This window comes from Oryctolagus cuniculus, chromosome 19 (genome assembly GCF_051225735.1).
Source record: "Oryctolagus cuniculus isolate XC-2025 breed Fujian yellow rabbit chromosome 19, ASM5122573v1, whole genome shotgun sequence".
In the NCBI taxonomy this organism is placed as follows: Eukaryota; Metazoa; Chordata; class Mammalia; order Lagomorpha; family Leporidae; genus Oryctolagus; species Oryctolagus cuniculus.
The window spans coordinates 8403144-8423611 of NC_142885.1; the positions used below are offsets into that span (position 1 = coordinate 8403144).

The 20468-nt window shown below is 51.7% G+C and overlaps 1 protein-coding gene across 4 annotated transcripts in view; it reads right to left on the minus strand.

Annotated features, from left to right (window-relative positions):
- Positions 1-250: 250 nt before the first annotated feature.
- KPNA7 (karyopherin subunit alpha 7) overlaps positions 251-20468 on the minus strand; it is a 44534-nt gene continuing 24316 nt past the window's right edge. For 2 of the 4 annotated variants that reach the window (XM_089321499.1, XM_089321498.1), the window contains exons 6-11: positions 19636-19718; positions 15527-15790; positions 13819-14052; positions 10509-10691; positions 7234-7380; positions 251-409 (exon numbers count right to left, since the gene is read on the minus strand). In XM_089321499.1, coding sequence (XP_089177625.1) covers positions 266-409; positions 7234-7380; positions 10509-10691; positions 13819-14052; positions 15527-15790; positions 19636-19718 — 1055 coding nt within the window. In that variant the 3' untranslated portion in view covers positions 251-265. Of the gene's footprint in view, positions 410-3767; positions 3972-7233; positions 7381-10508; positions 10692-13818; positions 14053-15526; positions 15791-19635; positions 19719-20468 lie in introns of those variants that run through there. The other 2 variants (XM_017337874.4, XM_089321501.1) reach the window with 2 other exon arrangements.

Below are 20468 nucleotides of genomic sequence, written 5' to 3' on the forward strand. Positions count from 1 at the left end.
AAGTTGATAAGCATATCACAGGTTGAACAAGCCTAATCTGAAAATGCAACAGCGTACACAATCCGAAACGTAAGATTTATCCATTTGAAAGGCAGAATGAGAGAGACAGAAATTAGTCTTCTGTCTACTGAGTCACTCCCCAAATACCTGCAACAGCCCAGGCTGGGCCAAGCCAAAGCCAGGAGCCAGGAGCTTCCTTCGAGTCTCCCACATGGGTGGCAGGAATTGAAGCCCTTGAGTCATCATCTGTTGCTTCCTTGGTGCATTAGGAGGGAGCTCTATCAGAAGTGGAGTGCTGGGGCTCGAACTGGCGTTCCAATACGGGGTGCAGGCATCCCAAGTCAATGCCCTGGGCACAGCTAACACAGTGCCACAAGTGGAAACTTCCACACCTGCTCTCACGTGATGCCTACACGAAAAACAGTGAATACACGCAACTTCAGGCTCCGTGTTTAAGGTAGAAAAAAACCACAAATGGATTCTGTGTTTAGACTTGGTTCCCATCCCCAGTATGCCTCATTATATGTACGCAAAGATGCCAGAATCCAAAATACCCACAACTTCCAGTCCTAAGTTTTGGTTTTTTTTTTGTTTTTTTTTTTTTTTTTTTTTTTTGTAAAGATTTATTGTGGAGGTGGAGGTGGGGGTGGGAGGTGGGAGGTGGGAGGTGGGAGGTGGGAGGTGGGAGGTGGGAGGTGGAGGTCTTCCATCCACTGGTTCACCCCTGCAATGGCCACAATGACCAGGGCTGGGTCAGACTGAAGCCAGGAGCTTTTTTCTCAGTCTCTCACATGGCTCAGGGGCCCAAGTCTATGGGCCACCTTCCACTGCTTTCCCAGGCACATTAGCACGGAACGGGATCAGAAAGTGGAACAGCTGGGACTCAAACCGGCACCATAGCGCTGGCCCCAGTCCCAATCACTTTGTATAAGTAACACTCGGCTGGCGCGGTGGCTCACTAGGCTAATCCTCTGCCTGAGGCGCCGGCACCCGGGGTTCTAGTCCCGGTTGGGGCGCCGGATTCTGTCCCGGTTGCTCCTCTTCCAGTCCAGCTCTCTGCTGTGGCCCCGGAGGGCAGAGGAGGATGGCCCAAGTGCTTGGGCCCTGTACCCGCATAGGAGACCAGGAGGAAGTACCTGGCTCCTGGCTTCGGATTGGCGAAGCGCACCGGACGTGGCAGCCATTTGGGGAGTGAAGCAACAGAAGGAAGACCTTTCTGTCTCTAACTCTTTAAAAAAAAAAAAGTAACACTCAACCTGTGTAACTTCCAGAAAAACTCCATGGAGATGAATGTTGTGCTAGAGTTAGGAATGTGAAGTGATTTAATCTGTCCTACACTATGAGTATCTAATTATTGTTGACACTCCCCTTTCAGAGAGAAAACCAAAGTTCCAAGAGTGAGACGGAGTATCTATGCCCCACATGACTTAGTAGTTGGGTAGTGCTGGGGTCTGAATAAATCCCAAGTTCATGTATCAGAAACTTAATCTCAGGGCTGGTGTTGCCGTGTAGTGAGTAAAACCACCATTTGCAATGCCAGCATCCCTTTTGGGCTTTGGTTCATGTCCCAGATGCTCCACTTCTGATCCAGCTCCTTGCTATTGCCCTGGGAAAAGCCATGGAAGATGGCCTAAGTGCCTGGGCCCTGTTACCCACATGGGCAACCTAGAAGCAGCTCCTGGCTCCTGGCTTCAGCCCCGCCCAGCCCTGGCCATTGTGGCCATCTGAGGAGTGAATCAGCAGATGAAGAACTCTGCTTGTCTCTCACTTTCTCTGTATAAATCTGATTTTCAAATAAATAAATCTTAGTTATTTTAGATTTATTTTATTTGAAACACAGAGTTACAAAGAGGTAGATTGGTGGGGGGGGGGTAGGTCTTCCATCTACTGGTTCCCTCCCCAAATGGCTGCAATGGCTGGAGCTGAGCCAATCCAAAGCCAGGAGCTTCTTCCGGGTTTCCCACGTGAGTGCAGGGGCTCAAGGATCTGGGCTATTCTCTGCTGTTTTCTCAGGAGCATTAGCAGAGAGCTGGATAGGAAAGAGCAGCAGCCAGGACTCGAACTGGTGCCCATATGGGATGCTGGCGCAGCAGGCTAGGGCTTTAACCCACTGCACCACAGCACCAGCCCCCAAATAAATAAATCTTTTAAAAAACCTCCAAATTCCTATGTTGATGGTATTTTTAAAAAGATTTGAAAGACAGCAAGACAAAGATCTTCCACCCACTGGTTCACTCCCCAAATGGCTACTACAGCCAGGGCTGCTGGTTTAGGCTAGAGCCAGGAACTTCATTCTGGCCGCTCATGTGGGTGGCAGGGGACCAAGCACTAGGGCCATCTTCTGCTGCCTGATTCTCAGGCACATTAGCAGGGAGCTGGATCAGCAGTGGAGCAGCTGGGACTAGAACCAGCACTCTGATATTGGATACCAACGGCATTATGAGTGGCAGCTTAACCCACCGTGGCATACCACCAACTCTGTCGATGTTATTTAGAGGAGGGCTTTGGGCAGGGTAATTAGGGTTAGATGTGTTCATGACGGCATCAGTGGCTTTGTGAGAAGTTAGAGGTGACCATGCAAGCTCCCTCATTCCCACCACATGGTCCCTGCCCCATATGACAACACAGCCAGAGAACCCTTGACACACTCTGGCATCTTGAGGTCATATTTCCCGGCCTCCAAAACTGAGAAATCCATTGTTTTCCTTTATAAATGACCCAATCAGCGGCCTCCTGCTGCAGCAACATAAAACAGGTGGCCGATCTGACTTTGGATCTTGTAAGTCCCTCACCACCTCTTGTGGCCTGCTCAGGGTAGGGGAGGTGAACTTCCTGAAGGCAACGTCCTTGGTGGCTGTCGGGAGCAGAGCCCTGCGGGTGCCTGGAGACAACTTGGGGCCCAACGTAAGACAGACCCCCGGCCCCTTCCTAATCACACCTGTACACTTCGATGGGTGCATTGTGTTGAAGTGACACAGGTCGTTCTGAAAGATCAAACACGCAACACGCAAATGACCAGCTAGGAGAGGGCTGGGGTGGGGGTGGGGGGCAGTGCACACTGGCATATTAACTTGCCATGTAGAGAGTCAACAAATCGTTTTTGTAAAGAACCAGACAGTAAATATTTTCAGCTCTGTAAGCCACGGGGTCCCTGTAGCCACGGTAGTATAAAATGCTGTGACCCAGGGACAGCGTGTAGCTGTCTCCTATGAGTGTTTATTTACAGAACAGGCGGTGGGCTGACTTTGGTCCCCAGGCCACAGCTCACTGATGGCTGCTGACAACAGTGGCATCAGCATCACCCGAGGACTCCCGAGATGTGAGGTGCTCAGGCTCAGCTGCGAGTCAGAACCTCTGTGGGGTGGGCCCAGCCGTCTGTGGTCCAATAAGCAACCCCGGCGGCACAGGTACACACTCAAATTTGAGAATCATTACCCTAAAACTATTTTTAAAAAACTCAAACTTTCCATGAAAGCTAAGACATTTTGAGTTTCTAGGATCATTTTAGAACTTTCTAGAAAGCCAAGAGACTAATAGCCAGAGCTAAGAAAGCCTAGGCATAAATAGTACTGTCCGCCCGGGCATGGGGGCCCGGTGAGGTCGCATATGCAAGTCAGTTTTTCTTGCTTGTCGTGGACCACTCAACTGGTTTGAAGTTCCTTAACTCAGATCCTCCAAGGTCAACACCAAAGCTAATGTTCTTAAGAGAGGAAATCCCCGTCATTGTCCTGACACAGGTGGTCTAAGCTTTTCAGAGAGCGGGAGTAAAGTGCTGAACCTTTTATTAACATGGAGTTTTAAAAGCTTTACATTGGCGATTCACTAGGAGAGGAGAGCTGTGTCACGAAGATGGTACCCCTGGGTTTGGTTATTGGTTTAGAAGCTGGGGTGCTTCGCCATCATTTTTCTACGAACGCTCTCCATTTGTAGTCTCTGTCCCGGACAGGTAAAACGATGCCATCATCTTCTGCCTTCAGGGGAGAACAGGCACTGTTATAACCTCTGGGCTCTAGAAGGTTCTTACCGCACATTGGCCCCTTAACACCATCTATGGATTAGAATTTGCTCTCACTGGGCCTCGAGGTCTCTCCAAGGGAAGACTCAAAGCGGGGAGCATTTAGACATTTCCCAGGGTTCTCTGTGTGCTAGGACACGTAACAAAATGGTCTGCCTTCACAGCCAACAGCGCAGTGACATTAAACACATTCACACGGCTGGGCAACCTTCACCATCACCCACCACCAGAACTTCATCCTGCAAAACTGAAACTCTGGGGCCGGCGTCATGGCATAGTGGGTTAAGCTGCCTCCTGCCACGCCAGCAACCCAAGTAGGTGGCAGTTTGTGTCGCGACTATTCCACTTCCAATCAAGCTCCCTGCTCCTGGCCTGGGAAAAGCAGGGAACCAAGATGGCACAAGCGCTTGGGCCCCTGCACCCACGTGGGAGAGCAGAGGAAGCTCCTGGCTCCTGGCTCCGGCCTGGCCCAGTGCCAGCCGTTGTGACTGGAGAGTGAACCAGTGCATGGAAGACCTGTCACTTGACTTTCATATAAATCTGTCAATCTTCATAAGCTGAAACTCCGCCCCCAGCAAACACTAACTTCCCTATCCTCCCCTCCTACCCAGCCTGGGCAACGTCCATTCTACTTTCTTTGTGGATCTGATTATATACAACATATAGCCACATACAAAGGTCTTCAAAAAGTCACATAATGGAAAAAATTATGGACTTTAAACATTTTGCACAATAAGCAAACATCCTTTAATTCAATGTTTTCATGACCATTTGAAGTACTCTTGAATAGGTGGAATCACACTTTTTTTTTTGACTGGCTTTTTTTTAACAATCTGAATTAAAAATTTAAATTTAAGAGGAAATTTTTTAAATTTTAAATTTTTTAAAATTTAAATTTTAAATTTTAAATTTTTAAGAGGAAGAGTGAGAGATTCCATCCACCAGTTCACTCCAACAGCCAGGTCTGGGCCAGGCTGAAACCAGGAGTCCTGAGCTCAGTTTGGGTCTCCCACATATATGACAAGGATCCAAATACCCAAGTCACCTGCTGCTGCCTTCCAGTGCATTATCAGGAAGCTGGATCAGAAGTAGATCACCCAGGACTTGAACCTGGCACCCTTATATAAGATGCAGCAGTTCCAAGTGGCGGCTTGGCTGCAGTGCCACTGGCTGATTTTTCAATGCAGTTTTGCTATACATGGGACACCGCCCTTCCAGTTAGCGGGAATATGACGACATAGCTATTACTCCTAGGTCAGAGGTCTTTAAGCTGGGGTTCTTGGTGAGCCCCAGGGATCTCACTCCCTTTAAGGAGTGAGTCTCCTTTCATGAGACTGTCACAGGAACCACTGGCTTAGAAGATGCTCATTTCCATTCCAATCTTCTCTGCTTTGAGAGCATCCTTGGTCCCAAATCTTTCAGCTGCTTCCAATTAGCAAAAAGCCAAGCTGACGCGACTGCTCTGGATTTTGTTGCCGATTCCCGTCTGACACTTACCGGGAGCGTCCCTCCCTCCGTAAACCCCTCGTCCCGTGTTTACCTGGTCCCTGAAGAGCTCAGACCCCTCTCCTCCTACGAAAAAGGAGCTACCACTTGATCTACACTGGAGTGGCTGTTGCCAAAAAAAATCAGAAAACAAACGGATATCGCTGGGGATGTGGACAAAGTCGAGCGCCACGTACTGCTGTTGGGGGTGTACAATGGAACGTGGCGTGGTGCTTCTGCAGAAGTTACAACTAGAATCACCACGCGGTCCAGCAGTGCCGCTTCTGGGTCTAGGCTGGAAAGAACCGCTAACAGATGCCAGTAGGTACGTCCATAACAGCATTGCTCCCAGTAGCCACCAAAGCACCCAGGGGCCCATCGGTGGGTAGATGGGTGCATGTGGTTTATGGTCCTACGTTCAATGGAGTATGAAGCTCTGACATGCAGCACAACGTGGGTGAACCCTGAAGACCTTGAGCTCAGGGGGAACAAGTTTGTCACAAAAGGACAAGTAGGGTGCGACTATGTATGATCCTGGATCTGCGTGTGATCTTATATCAGGTCTGTAGAGGAGCCCAGTTCACGGAGATGGGGGCCGGTGCTGCGGCACAGACGGCTAAGCTGCCGCTTGTGATGCCGGCAGCTCAATCCCATATCGGATCTCCAGCTCGGATCCCAGCTGCTCCGCTTCCAATCCAGCTCCCTGCTAATGCACCCAGGAAAGTGGCAGAGGACAGCCCAAGTATGTGGGTCCCTGCCACCCATGTGGGAGACCCAGATGAAGCTCCTGGCTCTGGCCCGGCCCAGGCCTGGCTGTTGTGGCCAGTTGAGGAGTGAACTAGCAGGTGGCAGATTGAGCGATCTCGGTCTTTCTTGCTCTCACTCTGCCTTTTGAATACATAAATATTAATTAAAAAAAAAAAAACACTTTCAGAGAATGGTGGTTACACCAAGGGCTGAGGGGAGGGGGCGATGAGTTGCTTGACAGGCATGGAGTTTCGTCGTGGGAGAACGAAAATGTAGGGGTGGTGGTGATGTTTGTACACAGTGTGAATGCACTTAACATCACAGAGCTATATATTTCACAAACAGCTAAAATACCTCCCGAAAGCCTTTCAAGATGTCTCCTGCTACCTGAGCTCTTTCTTGCTCCTACGGAAGGCTTGGGAGTCCCTGGGAAAGTTCGTCCCAAACAGTGTATTTTGGAAAGACACGAAATCCAGTCAGTGGCACAATGATCTTCAAGCTGGTGCTGCCTCCGATGTCTGCACTCTTGGGGTAGGGCTTTATCCGGGCATAGGCCCCCAGCCAGACTGCCCACACCCGAGGTCAATACCTGGCTTTGGCTCCTGACCCCGGCTTCCTGCCAGTGCACACCCTGGGAGGTAGTGGTGACGGTTCAGGTAATTGGGTTCCTGCCATCCTTACGGGAGACCTGGGTGGAGTTGCTAGCTCCCAGTTTCAGCCCCAGCCATTGCAGGCACTTGGGGGTGAACCAATGGATGGGAGCGCTCTTTCTGCCTCTCAAAAAGAGAAAAATGACTTTATCATGTTCTCTCCTTGCCTGTACCCCTCCAAAAAAAGTGAACAAAGCGAAGCTTCTATGGGATTGTGTGTGTGTGTGTGTGTGTGTGTGTGTGTGTGAAGCCTGCCTGTCTACTGCCTCCCCGGTGGTGACCTGCCAAGGTGGTGCCCCACCAGAGGCCCCCTGTGTCCGCTCCGAAGTCACTGACCTCCGTGAAGTGCTTCTCGATGATGCTCAGAGCGGTTTGGGCGATCTGCCGGTTCTCGTGCAGCTGCAAGGCCTCGATTTGGTCTATCCCGCCGAGTTCTTCTATCAGGAGACACAGGTTGTCCTTCTCGTACAGCTTCTCTGCCTCCTGCGAGCCACATGAGAGAACAAGAGACCCTGGGCAGGGGCCCTCGGTCGACAGAACCCTTGCCAGTCCTCGGGGTTCAGCGGGATGAGACCAAAGGCCGCCATTCCAGAAAGGGGAGTCGCATTGTCTCTTTTCCCAAATGTATTGATAGCTGCAAGCACCTCCCCCCATCTTAGATACTTCCAAGATCTGACCATGTATGTATGTAAGCTATAGACACATGCATGTACAATACACTTATGCAACATACATAAATATGTTGACTTCTATAAACATTTATTTCCGTTGTATCAAATACAATGCTTCTAGACTATCTTAAGGGATGGATTTGGGGCCAAATACATTGCTGCCCACAAATACGTCACATTTGGCAGGTAGCTCCTTCTAGTTAAAGAAAATGGTGTTAAATCCGGTTTGCAAGGGTGTTCCAGTAATGCCAGGTAAATGTGGTGTTCTGGCCCTGAACTCGAGCCTCACAGGATCAGACAGGAGAGCCTGCATCACAGAAGTGACCCACAGTGGCCCACAGTGAGGTCCCGGGGGGCAAACCACGTGGGCAGAGTCAACCCAATGCTGTCACTGTCTTTTCATCACAGAGGACTAACCATTCACTCCGATGTTTGTACGGATACAGCAGGCGAGGTACACGCACAAAACTAGAAACCCAGAAGTGGTGTGCATCACCCAGGTTACTGGGGAGCACCAAGTCAATCATTGTCACTAGCAGAGGCTGAAGTCTCAGCAGATGCACAGGGCAAGTACGGACGGTACCATAAATTCTTACTAAACCTACTTGGCCAGGACGAACCTGAAGTAATCAAAGGGCTGTGTCTCAGGAGAAGAGGGTATAGCTCAGCTAGACAGTGCATTTGGAGGAAGTGCAGAGTGGTAAAGCAAGCACTTGGGCATCACACCCCAAGGGCTCTGTTATTTTGTGAGCTGTGACTTAAAAAAAATAAGTCTTATAGATCAAACTAAACATGATTCAAGCCATGTGGTTTATGTGACTTGAGTTTCAGCTGCACGTTTAAGCCTTGGGACCCTTCAGTCCCAGATGCAGGTCCAAAAAGAGCTATGGGTTTGGAATAAAGAAAAGAGGCAGGGACCAAAGTCCCACGTCAATGTCAGCAAGAAAACTGGGGAATAGGGCTTGGCCCTGGGTAGCAGGAGCCCTGGAGGAGGACGTGGGGCCAGGACAGGACAGGACATGGCCCCTAGACCTCCCCAGCACTCCGCTGTCCACCTGAAGCGTTATGCAGCCCCACCCGGGCCTTCCTCACCTGCCCGTTGGTCCATCAGATGTGACCGGCCCAGTCTCTCAAGACAAAATCTTTAAGTGTTTAATTCAAATGGAGTTGATGGAGTGACACACTACGGTCCGGAACATGTTAGTCCAGCTCTATCTACTGGCTGCAGGTCTCTACCCTCTCCTGGTGTGATCTGCTCAAAGTCACAGGGTATTATGGGACTGGCTTTCAAATCTGGTCTTGTCTTGGGTCAGTCCTTTTCCACAACAGTGCGTGTAAAGGAAGCTCCAAGTGGGCTTTTATGAGTTCCTGGTGTTCTTTTGGAGGTTCTCAAATGGCTTCATTGCAAATGAAGATAGCCAGCTCCCAGGACGGCCCCTGGTGACCCCCATCCGGGTGTTCATGCCCTTGTGTAGTTCACCCCCTGCAGTGAAGAGGGCCCCCCCCGCCCCATGGAAACAACACGACGCTGCTGAACTGACAGAATGGGACCTCCAAGGCCAGTCACAGACAACACTGCAGCTTTAGTTGCTTACTCTGTGGGAAGTCAGCTGCCACGATGTGAGGCCACGTGAGCTGCCCAGTGGCGAGGTCCACCTGCCACCGTGGATGCTGATCCTCCAGGCTCCAGAAAGCCTTCAGACGCCAGCCCCTGCCCCAACATGTTGACTGAACCTCAAAGGAGACCCGGAGCCAAACCCATCCAATTCCTAATCCCAGTGTGTGGATAACGTGCTCCATAGCAATATAGAACTAGTAGTGCAAGCAGAACGGAGAGACTGGTTTGACATTCCTTCATGTCAGAACTAAGACTTTTCCAGAACTCTAGCTCAGTGCTTTGTGGTCCAACCCCCTAAAACATAATGCTGAATGGAGAAAGAACTTCAAGACTTATCCCCCCTAGGCCGGCACCACGGCTCAATAGGCTAATCCTCCACCTGCGGCACCGGCACCCCGGGTTCTAGTCCCGGTCGGGGTGCCAGATTCTGTCCTGGTTGCCCCTCTTCCAGGCCAGCTCTCTGCTGTGGCCCGGGAGTGCAGTGGAGGATGGCCCAGGTGCTTGGGCCCTGCACCCGCATGGGAGACCAGGAGAAGCACCTGGCTCCTGGCTTCGGATTGGCCGCAGCGCGCTGGCCGTAGCAGCCACTTGGGGGGTGAACCAACGGAAAAGGAAGACCTTTCTCTCTAACTCTGCCTGTCAGAAAAAAAAGACATCCCCACCAACTTCCTACTGCTCCTTCAAGTGTACCTGTGTTTTAGATTTCTAAGCCTCGTGGCTCACTGACTTCCGCCCTGCTTCAACAAGCCTTCTGTTGACGTCTCCTTACTCAGAGGAAGCCAAAGTTCTCACAGATCCTGCATGACCTGGCCCCGACCTGCCAGTTCTTCCCACCCTGCTCTCTGCCCTGGCCACGGATCCCTCCTCACACTCCCTTTTCTTGAGACGCTTCCTCCCGATTCCCCCAGGACTCACTGGCCCCTCTCGGGTCCTCCTCAGACTCCTGCATATGTGAGAGCCACTCCCCACCATGAACCACGAGGGATACCCCTTATCTGCCTGATATTACCCATAACTGCCTCCCCACCCCAGGAATGCCCAAGCCCCATTAGAACAAAGACTTGGCGCCACTGTATCTGGAGAATCCAAGAAAGTGCCCAGCACAGTCATACTTACTTAAGACGAAGGTGATGACCCTTCCTTGAAATGTCCCTTATCGTGTTATCCACAGGATACACGGATGAAGACGGTCAGATCAGGGTGGAGGGGTCGAAGGGATTGGAGAAAATAGAGAATCCCACCTGGATTCTAAGAACTAAAATTAAGTGTCTTAATCAAGTTCGAGACTGCCATTACGAACCCACGTGTTCAGAACAGCTCACCTGGAGGAAGTAGGAGATGACATCGAGGATGATGAGGACAATTTTAACATCTGGGGCAGTGAGGAGCCTCATCAGGGGCTCCAGGACCCCCGAGTGGAGGAGCTGGAACAACTGGTTCACGGTGGCCCCCATTGTGAAGTTGGCCACCATCCAGACAGCCTCTTTCTGGACTCTGAACTCCCCCTGCAGAAAGCAAGCAGTCACGTTCAGTCCAGATCTCCCAGAACCTCAATACAGCAGTGCCACCCTGGGTTACTCTCCAGGTAGGCAGGCAGCAGCAAGGGCCGTACGTGCCATCTACACCGGACACCTTGGCTGCGGGCCTCCAGTTCTTCAGGAGAAGAGAGCATCTTTGGGTAGTGGAGGAGCCAAGGAGTAGGTGGGCAGACTCAAAGGGGGTCTCAGAGGGAGGTTCCAAGGTCAAGTTAGACTCGTCCCTGTGTCAGGCTACGGGGAAAATAGAACATAAACTAATCTTAACCTGTGTAGACTAGGGCATATGCTTGGGGTTTAAGCTGAGAGGGGTCTATATTTACATTCCTAGCCTTTCCCACCCAATGAAATTCTGTGCAAGAAGCTAGGTAGCGAGGGACACAGATGTGTTCTAGGAGGCTGGGCTAGACCAGCAGTGACAGAGGAGGAATTCATCACCAAAGCACCCCTCGATGAATCTCCTGCATTTACAAAAATTCCTTGGCCCAAGGCCGGCGCCGCGGCTCACTAGGCTAATCCTCTGCCTTGTGGCGCCAGCACACGGGGTTCTAGTCCCGGTCGGGGCGCCGCATTCTGTCCCAGTTGCCCCTCTTCCAGGCCAGCTCTCTGCTGTGGCCTGGGAAGGCAGTGGAGGATGGCCCAGGTGCTTGGGCTCTGCACCCCATGGGAGACCAGCAGAAGCACCTGGCTCCTGCCTTTGGATCAGCGTGGTGCGCCGGCCACAGCACGCCAGCCACGGCGGCCATTAGAGGGTGAAGGGGCAAATTGCGACCTTTGAGTAAAGCGAAAACAAAGCAAGTGACTTATGGCCCCAAGCAAGCAAGTTAAAGTTCAAAAGACACAGTCTGAAATGTGAGGGCTCAGAGATAAAAGGTGGATGATTAAGGAAAATACATGCTCAATCTGACCACAGGAAGGTAACGGAAGAAAAAGGACAGCACTCCCAGGGGGCAGCTGCAGACACATTTGCAGTGGAAACTACAGGAAGAGAGACCCTGTGGAGCAGTGGGGACAGCACAGAAGCAGTGAGCAGGACACCAGGGGCTGGAGGGGGTGCTATCTTCTTGGAACAAGCACCTGGCAGGCAGCTGGCAGGAAATGCCACCTTATGAAGGTGAGTAGAGGCCGCTGTGAGTTTATTGGAGGGGTAAAGCCCTACTGACTTTGAACCTGGCCTGGAGTGGGCAGTAGGGCATCCACTTAGGCCCATAAAGCACTCCCATCTACTCACTATTGATCAGGCAGCTGGCTCAGGGAACACCACAGCTCTTTCTGTGGATCAGGGAGGCTTGTGGGGCTGGGAGTGGATCCCACGCTCCCTGTGACTACAACAGGGCATGAGACGGGGTGTGGCTGGGTCTTTGGGAAATCATTGTGTCTGGCTTCAGAGGCTCACGGTTCCGGCTTACACGGAGCAGTGCACAGAGCCTCTGTGTGGTTCATGTACCTGTGACGGTGAGGCGCCTGGGCACTGTGGGCTCACCTTGGCAGAGAGGGCTTACGCTGTGACCACGCGAGCTGACACAATCAGGCCCTCCTCGCTGATGATAAAGGAGATCTACCACGGCCTGGCCTGGACTCTAGCCCCACTGCCGAGCACTGGCCAGAGCTCCCTGGCCCCACCCAGCACACGCCTATGGATAGCCACTGCAGGAGCTGACACTCCTCTAAGCCTCAGAGGCATTTTGAAAGATAAGAGCTGTCAGAGGAGAAAATGAACAGGTGTTTATACACATGCCTAAGAATAAATGTAGAGGCTGGTGCTGTGGCTCACTAGGCTAATCCTCTGCCTGCGGCGCCAGTATTTTGGGTTCTAGCCCTGGTCGGGGCGCCGGTTCCATCCTGGTTGCTCCTCTTCCAGTCCAGCTCTCTGCTGTGGCCCAGGAAGGTAGTGGAGGATGGCCCAAGTGCTTGGGCCCTGCACCCGCACGGGAGACCAGGAGGAAGCACCTGGCTCCTGGCTTCGGAGCGGCACAGCGTGCCGGCCGTAGTGGCCACTTGGGGGGGTGAACCAACAGAAGGAAGCCCTTTCTCTCGGTCTCTCTCTCTCACTGTCTAACTCTGCCTGTCCAAAAAAAAAAAAAAATGTAGAAATACAAGAAACATGAATAAGGAAGACGATATGATTCCCCCAAAAGGAATGCAATGCTTCAACATGAATGTGAAGAGATCGACAAAATGCCTGAAAAGGAATAGAAAGGAATGATCACAAGATTATGCAAATACAGGAGTTAAATCTATGACATGGATGAAAAATTCTGCAAAGAAGTCAAGCTAAAATATTAAAAATGAAGAAATACATGAAACCTGTTCTCTAACAATAAAAATTAAAAACAAAGATATGAGGACTCTGATGCATTGCCAGATGTTTCTTATTAGACCTTGTATAGACTCACAGGAGGAAGCAGGACAGGCAGTATCCAATCGACTGGAGGATGCTGGGGTTTGAACTATACACCTGGCCTTTTCCTCTTGCCTTGATTCCCATACCTGGCACGTACCTGGGAACCTGCCACCAGGCTGAGAACAGGAGCGCAGCCTTTCCCCACCTCAACCCCACCACCTGCTCCCCCCCCCCCTACCCCCCCCCCCCCCCGGAAGAAACCTGACTGCAGGTGGTTCAACCAAAACTCACACACTGAAAGGGGCTGGTGTGATGTGCAGGAGGACGAGGGAAACCTTATTACAGTTCTAGCTTTTGTTTGAATTTTCTATTCAGTTTAATTTGTACGTGGAAAATATCACCATTTTCATCATGTGACATCACCGTAGCGGGATACATTTTTTTCTCGTAAAACAAAACCTCCGTCTTTGTACAGGTAGAGGGTAGATGGCACTATCTTTGGACACCCTCTAGAGAAAAATTACTATTTGCCAGCTCATGATTTTTCTGGATGTTTGAGCCATGGGCAGCACCTTTTCCTTGACCAGTGCTAGCCTGGTCTCCCACACGTGTGATGGGTTCCTCAGGACGGCTCACCTCACCCTTCCCCCAGACAGAGCTAAGAATCCATCATTTCACAGCCTTGCTCTGTCTGGCTCAACACGGGGCCGTGGAAGGGAGTCTTGGGCGGTGGACGCCAAGGGTGTCACTTACGTTTTTCAACAGAGCCACCAAGGGAGGCAGCAAGTTGTAAGCAATCAGCTGCTGGATGTGCTGATGGGGGCCTGCAGCCACGTTGCTCAGGGCCCAGGCGGCCTCCTTCTGGATGGAGGATTTGGGGTGCCTCAGGAGCTGGGGCAGCACCCTCAGCATGCCTGCGTCGATGGCCATCTGGGTCTGCTGATCGGTTCCCGTGACAATGTTCCCCACGGTGCGCAGAGAAGGAGTCTGCAAGAACAAGGCTAGCGCTGAGAATCCGTGACGGTGAGATGGCAATCCCACCCAGTCCTGGGCCTTCCCAGACACCAGCCACACCACGCTGACCATTCCCGGGAAGCCCGTGGGCAACGGCTATGTCCACGATCTTACTAACTCAGTGTCTTCGGCTGTTCTGACACAGTTTCCCGATACTTGCCAGCTTCCCAGTAGTTCTGGCTCAAGTGGGATGGAGGTTGAATGATAGTTTAATCGTAAGTGCTGCTGCCCTTTCCACGGGGGAAATGCTACATCAATTATAGTTTATCATGAACAGCATTCACTGGATTTGTAATTGGCACCAGTGCCAAACATTGGTTGTAGAGTTAACTGGAGCTTATGCGATTCCTCTGACATTTCTTGGGGGTATTGATGAGCCCCTTCACAGTAACTGAAGGTCCCCCCATGCTGGGTCTACAACTGGGTTCAACACCCATCTCGGAGGGCTGAATTTGAGCTTCTCTGCACAGTGAAGCCCATCACAGCTCTAGAGTCTTCCTCGCCTTTTGGGCTTCATACCTGCTACTCCAGTGAGAGCTCAGAGTAGAGGCCTCACAGGATAGCTCCAGTCGGCTCCAGGACCCCAGGAGAAGCCACTGCCATAGAAAATCGCCTTTTCTTTCTCTTTGCATTCTCCACATACCTCCACGCTACTCCCCCAACCAACCTTGACGTGGAGAGGTACTAGGCTATTCTCATTCTCAGAACGCAGCATCACCCAGACTGCACGGATACAGCGTGAGAGCAGAAACCAAGAGGGGCAGAGTAAAGGCATCTTCTACATCATTTGAGGGGTCTTCAAAAAGTTCATGGAAACGCAAGGGCTTAAGAGATCAATTTATATTGGAGCAGAATTTTCTAAAAGATTTTTTCCATGAATTTAAGTACCCTCATATACCCATCTTTCAAAGTCGTTTATGTCAATGGATCATGTTTAATTATCTAGCAAAGCATCTGATAATGGTTTTCATTTGCCTTTGGTCTGTATCTGAAGTATCTAAAAACCAACGAGGGAGAAGAGAGGAATTTTCTTTTATGCTCGTGTAAGAAATGTAAACGTTATAATGAGCTTTACACACATAGACAGTATAAGCCAATCTGTTGAAATCTACAAGTAGAGACCACTAGAAGGAAAGAATACTGAGCATAGTTCCTGGGTCTTGGGATTATAAGCAATTTTCACTCGGCATTTTCCTATATTGTTTTAGCCTTCCAATGAAGAAAGTTGAATTTTACTTAATGCCCAGTAGGATTTTAGATCAAAACAGATTCAAGTCTTTGACTAGGGAGTGGCAAATCCCAGGCAATGCCGGTGCCAACCTTTGTCCTGGGCACGAGTTTACAGCCGACTGTGAAGACCCGGGGCAAGGGGCACAGACCTGCAGAAGTCACAGACGCCACTCAGCAGGACCCCCGAGAAACAGACAGGCCCGAGGTCGCCATTTACCAAGATGCAGAGTTCCAGGCTGGTCATGAGCTCCACCAGCCTGGGCAAGACCCCCGTGTCAACCACTCGGCCGATGCGCTCATTGCAGCCATCGGTGAGGTAGGAGAAGGCCCAGCAGGTGTCTGAGAGGATCTCGCTGTCCTGGTGCTGCAGCAGGTGCAGGAGGACCGGCAGCAGCTGCTTCACCGCTTCCTCGCAAGGGTACGGGTTCTTGTTCCGGCACAGGTTGGACAAGGTCCACGTGATGTTCCGCAGAAATGTGATCTGTAACGGGGAGACTGCTCTCAGCACTGGGGGCCAAGGAGAGAAAACCGCGAGCGGCAGTGTGCCCTCGCCTTCTCTGGTCAACGCTATGGATCGGCGGGAACCGGAGCTTGTGAGCTTCCAATCAGAACCTGTGCTAAGCGGTGCTGTGCGTTAAGGACACAAATGAGCTTCGCGTTTCCTAGTCACAGGTTGGATGGAGGTTTCCTATGATCTCCAGAGTGTCCTTCTCCACTCTGCTCAATGGCTCGCCCGATTTCATGTTTCATTGACAAAGAGATCAAACAGGAGTTACTCGGCCTTCCCACCATTCTGTAACTCCACTGTTGTAGGGGCCAGTGCCGTGGCACAACAGGTGAACGCCCTGGCCTGCAGTGCAGGCATCCCATACCGGCACCAGTTTGAGACCCGGCTGCTCCACTTCCTATCCAGCTCTCAGCTGTGGCCTGGGAAAGCAAAAGATGGCCCAAGTGCTTGGGCCCCTGCACCCACGTGGGAGACCCAGACGTTCATGGCTCCTGGCTTCAAATCGGCGCAGCTCCGGCCATTGCAGCCATTTAGAGAGTAAACAAACTGTTGGATGGAAGCTCTCTCTCTCTCCCTCTCTCTCTCTCCTCTCTCTGCCTTTTCTGTGTAACTCTGACTTTCAAATAAATAAATCTTTAATAAATAAAAACTCCACCGTTGTAAGCACCGTTCTGAATTTCTATTTTAGGGGCCATCTTCCTACCTTGCCTTTTTATGTCTTTTTTTTTTTTTTTTTTTTTTTGGACAGGCAGAGTGGACAGTGAGAGAGAGAGAGAGAGAAAAAGGTCTTCCTTTTACTGCACTCCCTGGCATAGCAGAGAGCTGGCCTGGAAGAAGGGCAACTGGGACAGAATCCGGTGCCCCGACCGGGACTAGAACCCGGTGTGCCGGTGCCACAAGGCGGAGGATTAGCCTATTGAGCCGCAGCGCCGGCCCCTACCTTGCCTTTGGGTACGAAACATTCTGCCTGCAAAGATCCTGCCCCCAGGAGCACCTCACTCCCATGAGTCCCTCCCACCAGTTTGGAAACACGCTCTGGGACCTCCCCCCGCCCCTCCCCAGCCATCCCCCACTTCTGGTTTTCAGCGTTTGTGCTCAAGGAGACATTTATATTCACCATCTTTTTCGTAGCTTCCATCTGTTCAAGCCATTGTCATCTGGTTTCCGCCCCTACTTCTTTGTAGTTTGCGACAGAAATCAGTTCTTTCCAGGTTACCAAACCCAGCGGCTGCCGCTCAGTCCTCAAGCTACTGTCCCTCTGTGTTATAATTAGCTGTCAGTCATTCCCTTTTGACAAATCCCTTCTCGGCCCCGGTGACACCACCCCTGGTTTTCTGCTGCTGAACGGGCTATGTGTTGGGGGCTCTGCCAGATTTCTGCACAGCAGAGCTCCCAGGACGTGGTCCTGGGGACTTCGCATGCTCTAGGTCAGGAGTTGGTCAATGTTTCTGTCAAGGACCAGATAGTAAACATTTCTGGCCTTGTGAGCCGTATGTTTGCAACTGCTGATGCAACGACTCAACTTTGCCCTTGCAGCACAAAATGATTGCAGACAACACGTGGATAAACAGGCACAGCTGTGTACCAGTAAAACATTTAAAAAACAGGTGTGGGGCCCATGAAATGGCACAGTGAGCTAAGCTGCCACCTACAAAGTCAGCCAGCTCCCCACATCAGAGTGCTGGCTGGTTTTAGTTCCAGGTTCTCTGCTTCCAATCCAGCTCCCTGCTCATGTGCCTGGGAAAGCGGTGGGAGGATGGCCCAAGCCCTTGGGTCCCTGTTCCCACATGGGAGACCTGGATGGAGTTCCTGGCTCCTGGCTTTGGTCTTGCCCAGCCCTGGCCATTGTGGCCATCTGGGGAGTGAACCAGTGGATGGAAGATCTATCTCTTTGTCTATCTGCCTTTGAAATAAGAAAAAAAAAAGTGGCTGGAGGCAGGTGTTTGGCCACTCAATGAGATGCCTACATCCCACATCAAAGGGCCTGAGTTCGAGTCCTAGCTCCACCCCAGTTCCAGCTTCCTGCTAGTGCACACCCGGATGCAGAAACTACACTCCTGTCACTCACATGGAAGACTTTGAGCCCCTGGTGTCTGGCTTGGGAGTCCTAGATTGTAGCCATGTGGGAAGTGAACCAGCAGGTGAGAGCTCTCTCTGTCCCTTTCCTCCCACTCATATCCCCTCTCAAAATAAATAAGCCACAAGCAGCCGGTCAGGCGAGATTTCCTGAGCCTTCCTCCGGCTGACCTCACCCAGCTGGAGGTCACGGAGCACCCAGCTGTGCACAGCTGCACACACACCAACCTGGCATGGTGGTCACGGTGCCTCTAACTTGCCTTGGTTAACACCCACAGAGAACGCGCCGATCTCCTTTCTCCTTCCATCTTCCCCCTTCTCTAGGGGAGCAGTCATGGAAACAACCTAACCTGAGGCAGGAAGCACCTGGTTCCCTTCTCTTCCCTCCCATGCACAGCAACCCCCCGAAAGCCTCCCCTTTGCCAGCTCCCTCTGCTCTCCACCCCAGCAGCTGCCAAGGGTCTTTGTGGAAGACGAGATCACTCCACTTCCCACCTGGACACCCTCCCAGGGCTCCCCGTGAACCCCAGGACCATGTCCGGGTCCTCTGCACTGCTCGCTCTGCAGACTCCCTCGGTCACGGCTGGCCTTCCCTAGCTCAATCATGTCACAGGTTCTCACTCCTCGTTTGCATGCCACCCTTGGCCTCGCTTTATTCTTGTTTGAGGCAAATCTAGAACCCGATTCCTAAACCTGGGAGTCCTCTACTGTTGCCACCTCAACCAACTCAGACTGTAAGCTTCAAACTCAGACCCTGGTTATGACCCACGGCCAGCACTGCCGAACCGTTCCATCTCTGTGCACTTGGCATGGAGACATCAAGCAGCTACTTTCAGGATGTTAAGCTCTGGAAAACCTTAAGGTAACTTTCTTTTAAAGATTTATTTATTTGAAAGGCAGAGTTACACAGAGGCAGAGGCTGAGGGAGAGGTCTTCCATCCGCTGGTTCATTCCCTAGATGGCTGGAGCTGGGCTGATCCAAAACCAGGAACCTGGAGCTTCTTCCAGGTCTCCCACGTGGGTGCAGGGACCCAAGCACTTGGGCCATCTTCTACTGCTTTCCCAAGCCATCAGCAGGGAGCTGGATGGGAAGTGGAGCAGCCGGGACTTGAACCAGCACCCATATGGGATGCCAGCACTGCAGGCAGTGGCTTTCACTATGCTAGGGTGACAGATCAATGTACCCTTTCTAATGCCCTCCAGAGAAATATGAAGGGCCCGCGATTGTGGCATAATGGGTAAAGCCGCCATCTGCAGTGCTGGCATTCCATATGGGCGCTGGTTTGAGTCCCAGCTGCTCCACTTCCGATCCAGCTCCCTGTTAATGGCCTAGGAAGGGCAGTGGAGGATGGCCCAAGTGTTTGGACCCCTAAAACCCATGCAGGAGGCATGGAAGGAGCTCCTGGCTCCTGGCTTCAGCCTGGCCCAGTGCCAGCTGTTGTAGCCATCTGGGTAGTGAAGCAGCAGATGGAAGACCTCTCTGTGTCTCTCCCTCTAACTCTTTCAAAATAATTAAGTAAATCTTAGGAAAAAAAAAAAAGTAGTGGTGATACTTGCCCGTAAGGACAGATTTGGGTCGATTGTACATGAAACGATACTCAGCCCGGGGCCATGCTGTCACGTGCTGCCAGAAGCCGGCTGGCAGCATCACGGATCTGGCATTGATCTGGAAGTACTTGCCCGAATTTCCCAGCCACGAGACCTGCCGGTTAGCTAAGGTTTTCTCATTCAGTGACACTCACCGGTACAGTCGGTGAAACCAGGGCCAGCAGGTGCGGTATGGCGTTGCTCGAAATAACAACATCTCTGAACTCTGGGCCATCGCCTACAAACGGATTGGAACGTGACAGTCAGAGAGGGAGCCCTGGGGGGCCTGAAGTGGGTGGTTAATTTTATAAAAGTCTACACAAGGGGTAGGAGAGCGACTTATTCCAGGGTCTAGCAGGTAGACGGGATAGCCACATACTAGGATCCTGCCTCTCCACGGTGTCTGCTGGGCGGACAAGCACACCACAGAGCAGTAACTGCTCTCAGCAGGGGCTGCGGATGCTGCCCCAGCAGTGCTCGGGAAACACTGGTGGCCTCCCACAGCACCGCTGTCAGCGAGACGGAGGCTCGCGTGGACCAAGCCGTCTTCCCAGAAGGCTCTGGCCCACGGGGTGGCAACATCCAGACTGAACTCAGGACAAAGCCTGGGGACGCATCGCTGCCGACAATCAGCCCCGTCTGCTACTTTGGCCAAAATGCTGCTTTAGCCCCTAGGAGTCAGCACTCTTCAGTCATGGGGGCACGGCCTGAGCCACTTCACTCCACCCTGTCCAGCCTGTTCCTCATGGAACCAAGCAAAGTATTAGAGGACGTCCCTCCACGCGCGCTTCACTCCAGCCCCCGTCGTACAGCAGTTACTCTACGTTCTGCTTGCTAATTCCGGGACCTGAAGTCCTTGGAGGTCTAATCAACGCTGTTTGCTTCTGCTGGCTCAGTCACGGCTGGTTGTTGCTACTCTGGACTTGAAACTGCTAATATTTAGCTGAGCTTTTGCCCAAATCCTGAGGGGCCCAATTGAGTCTCCCCT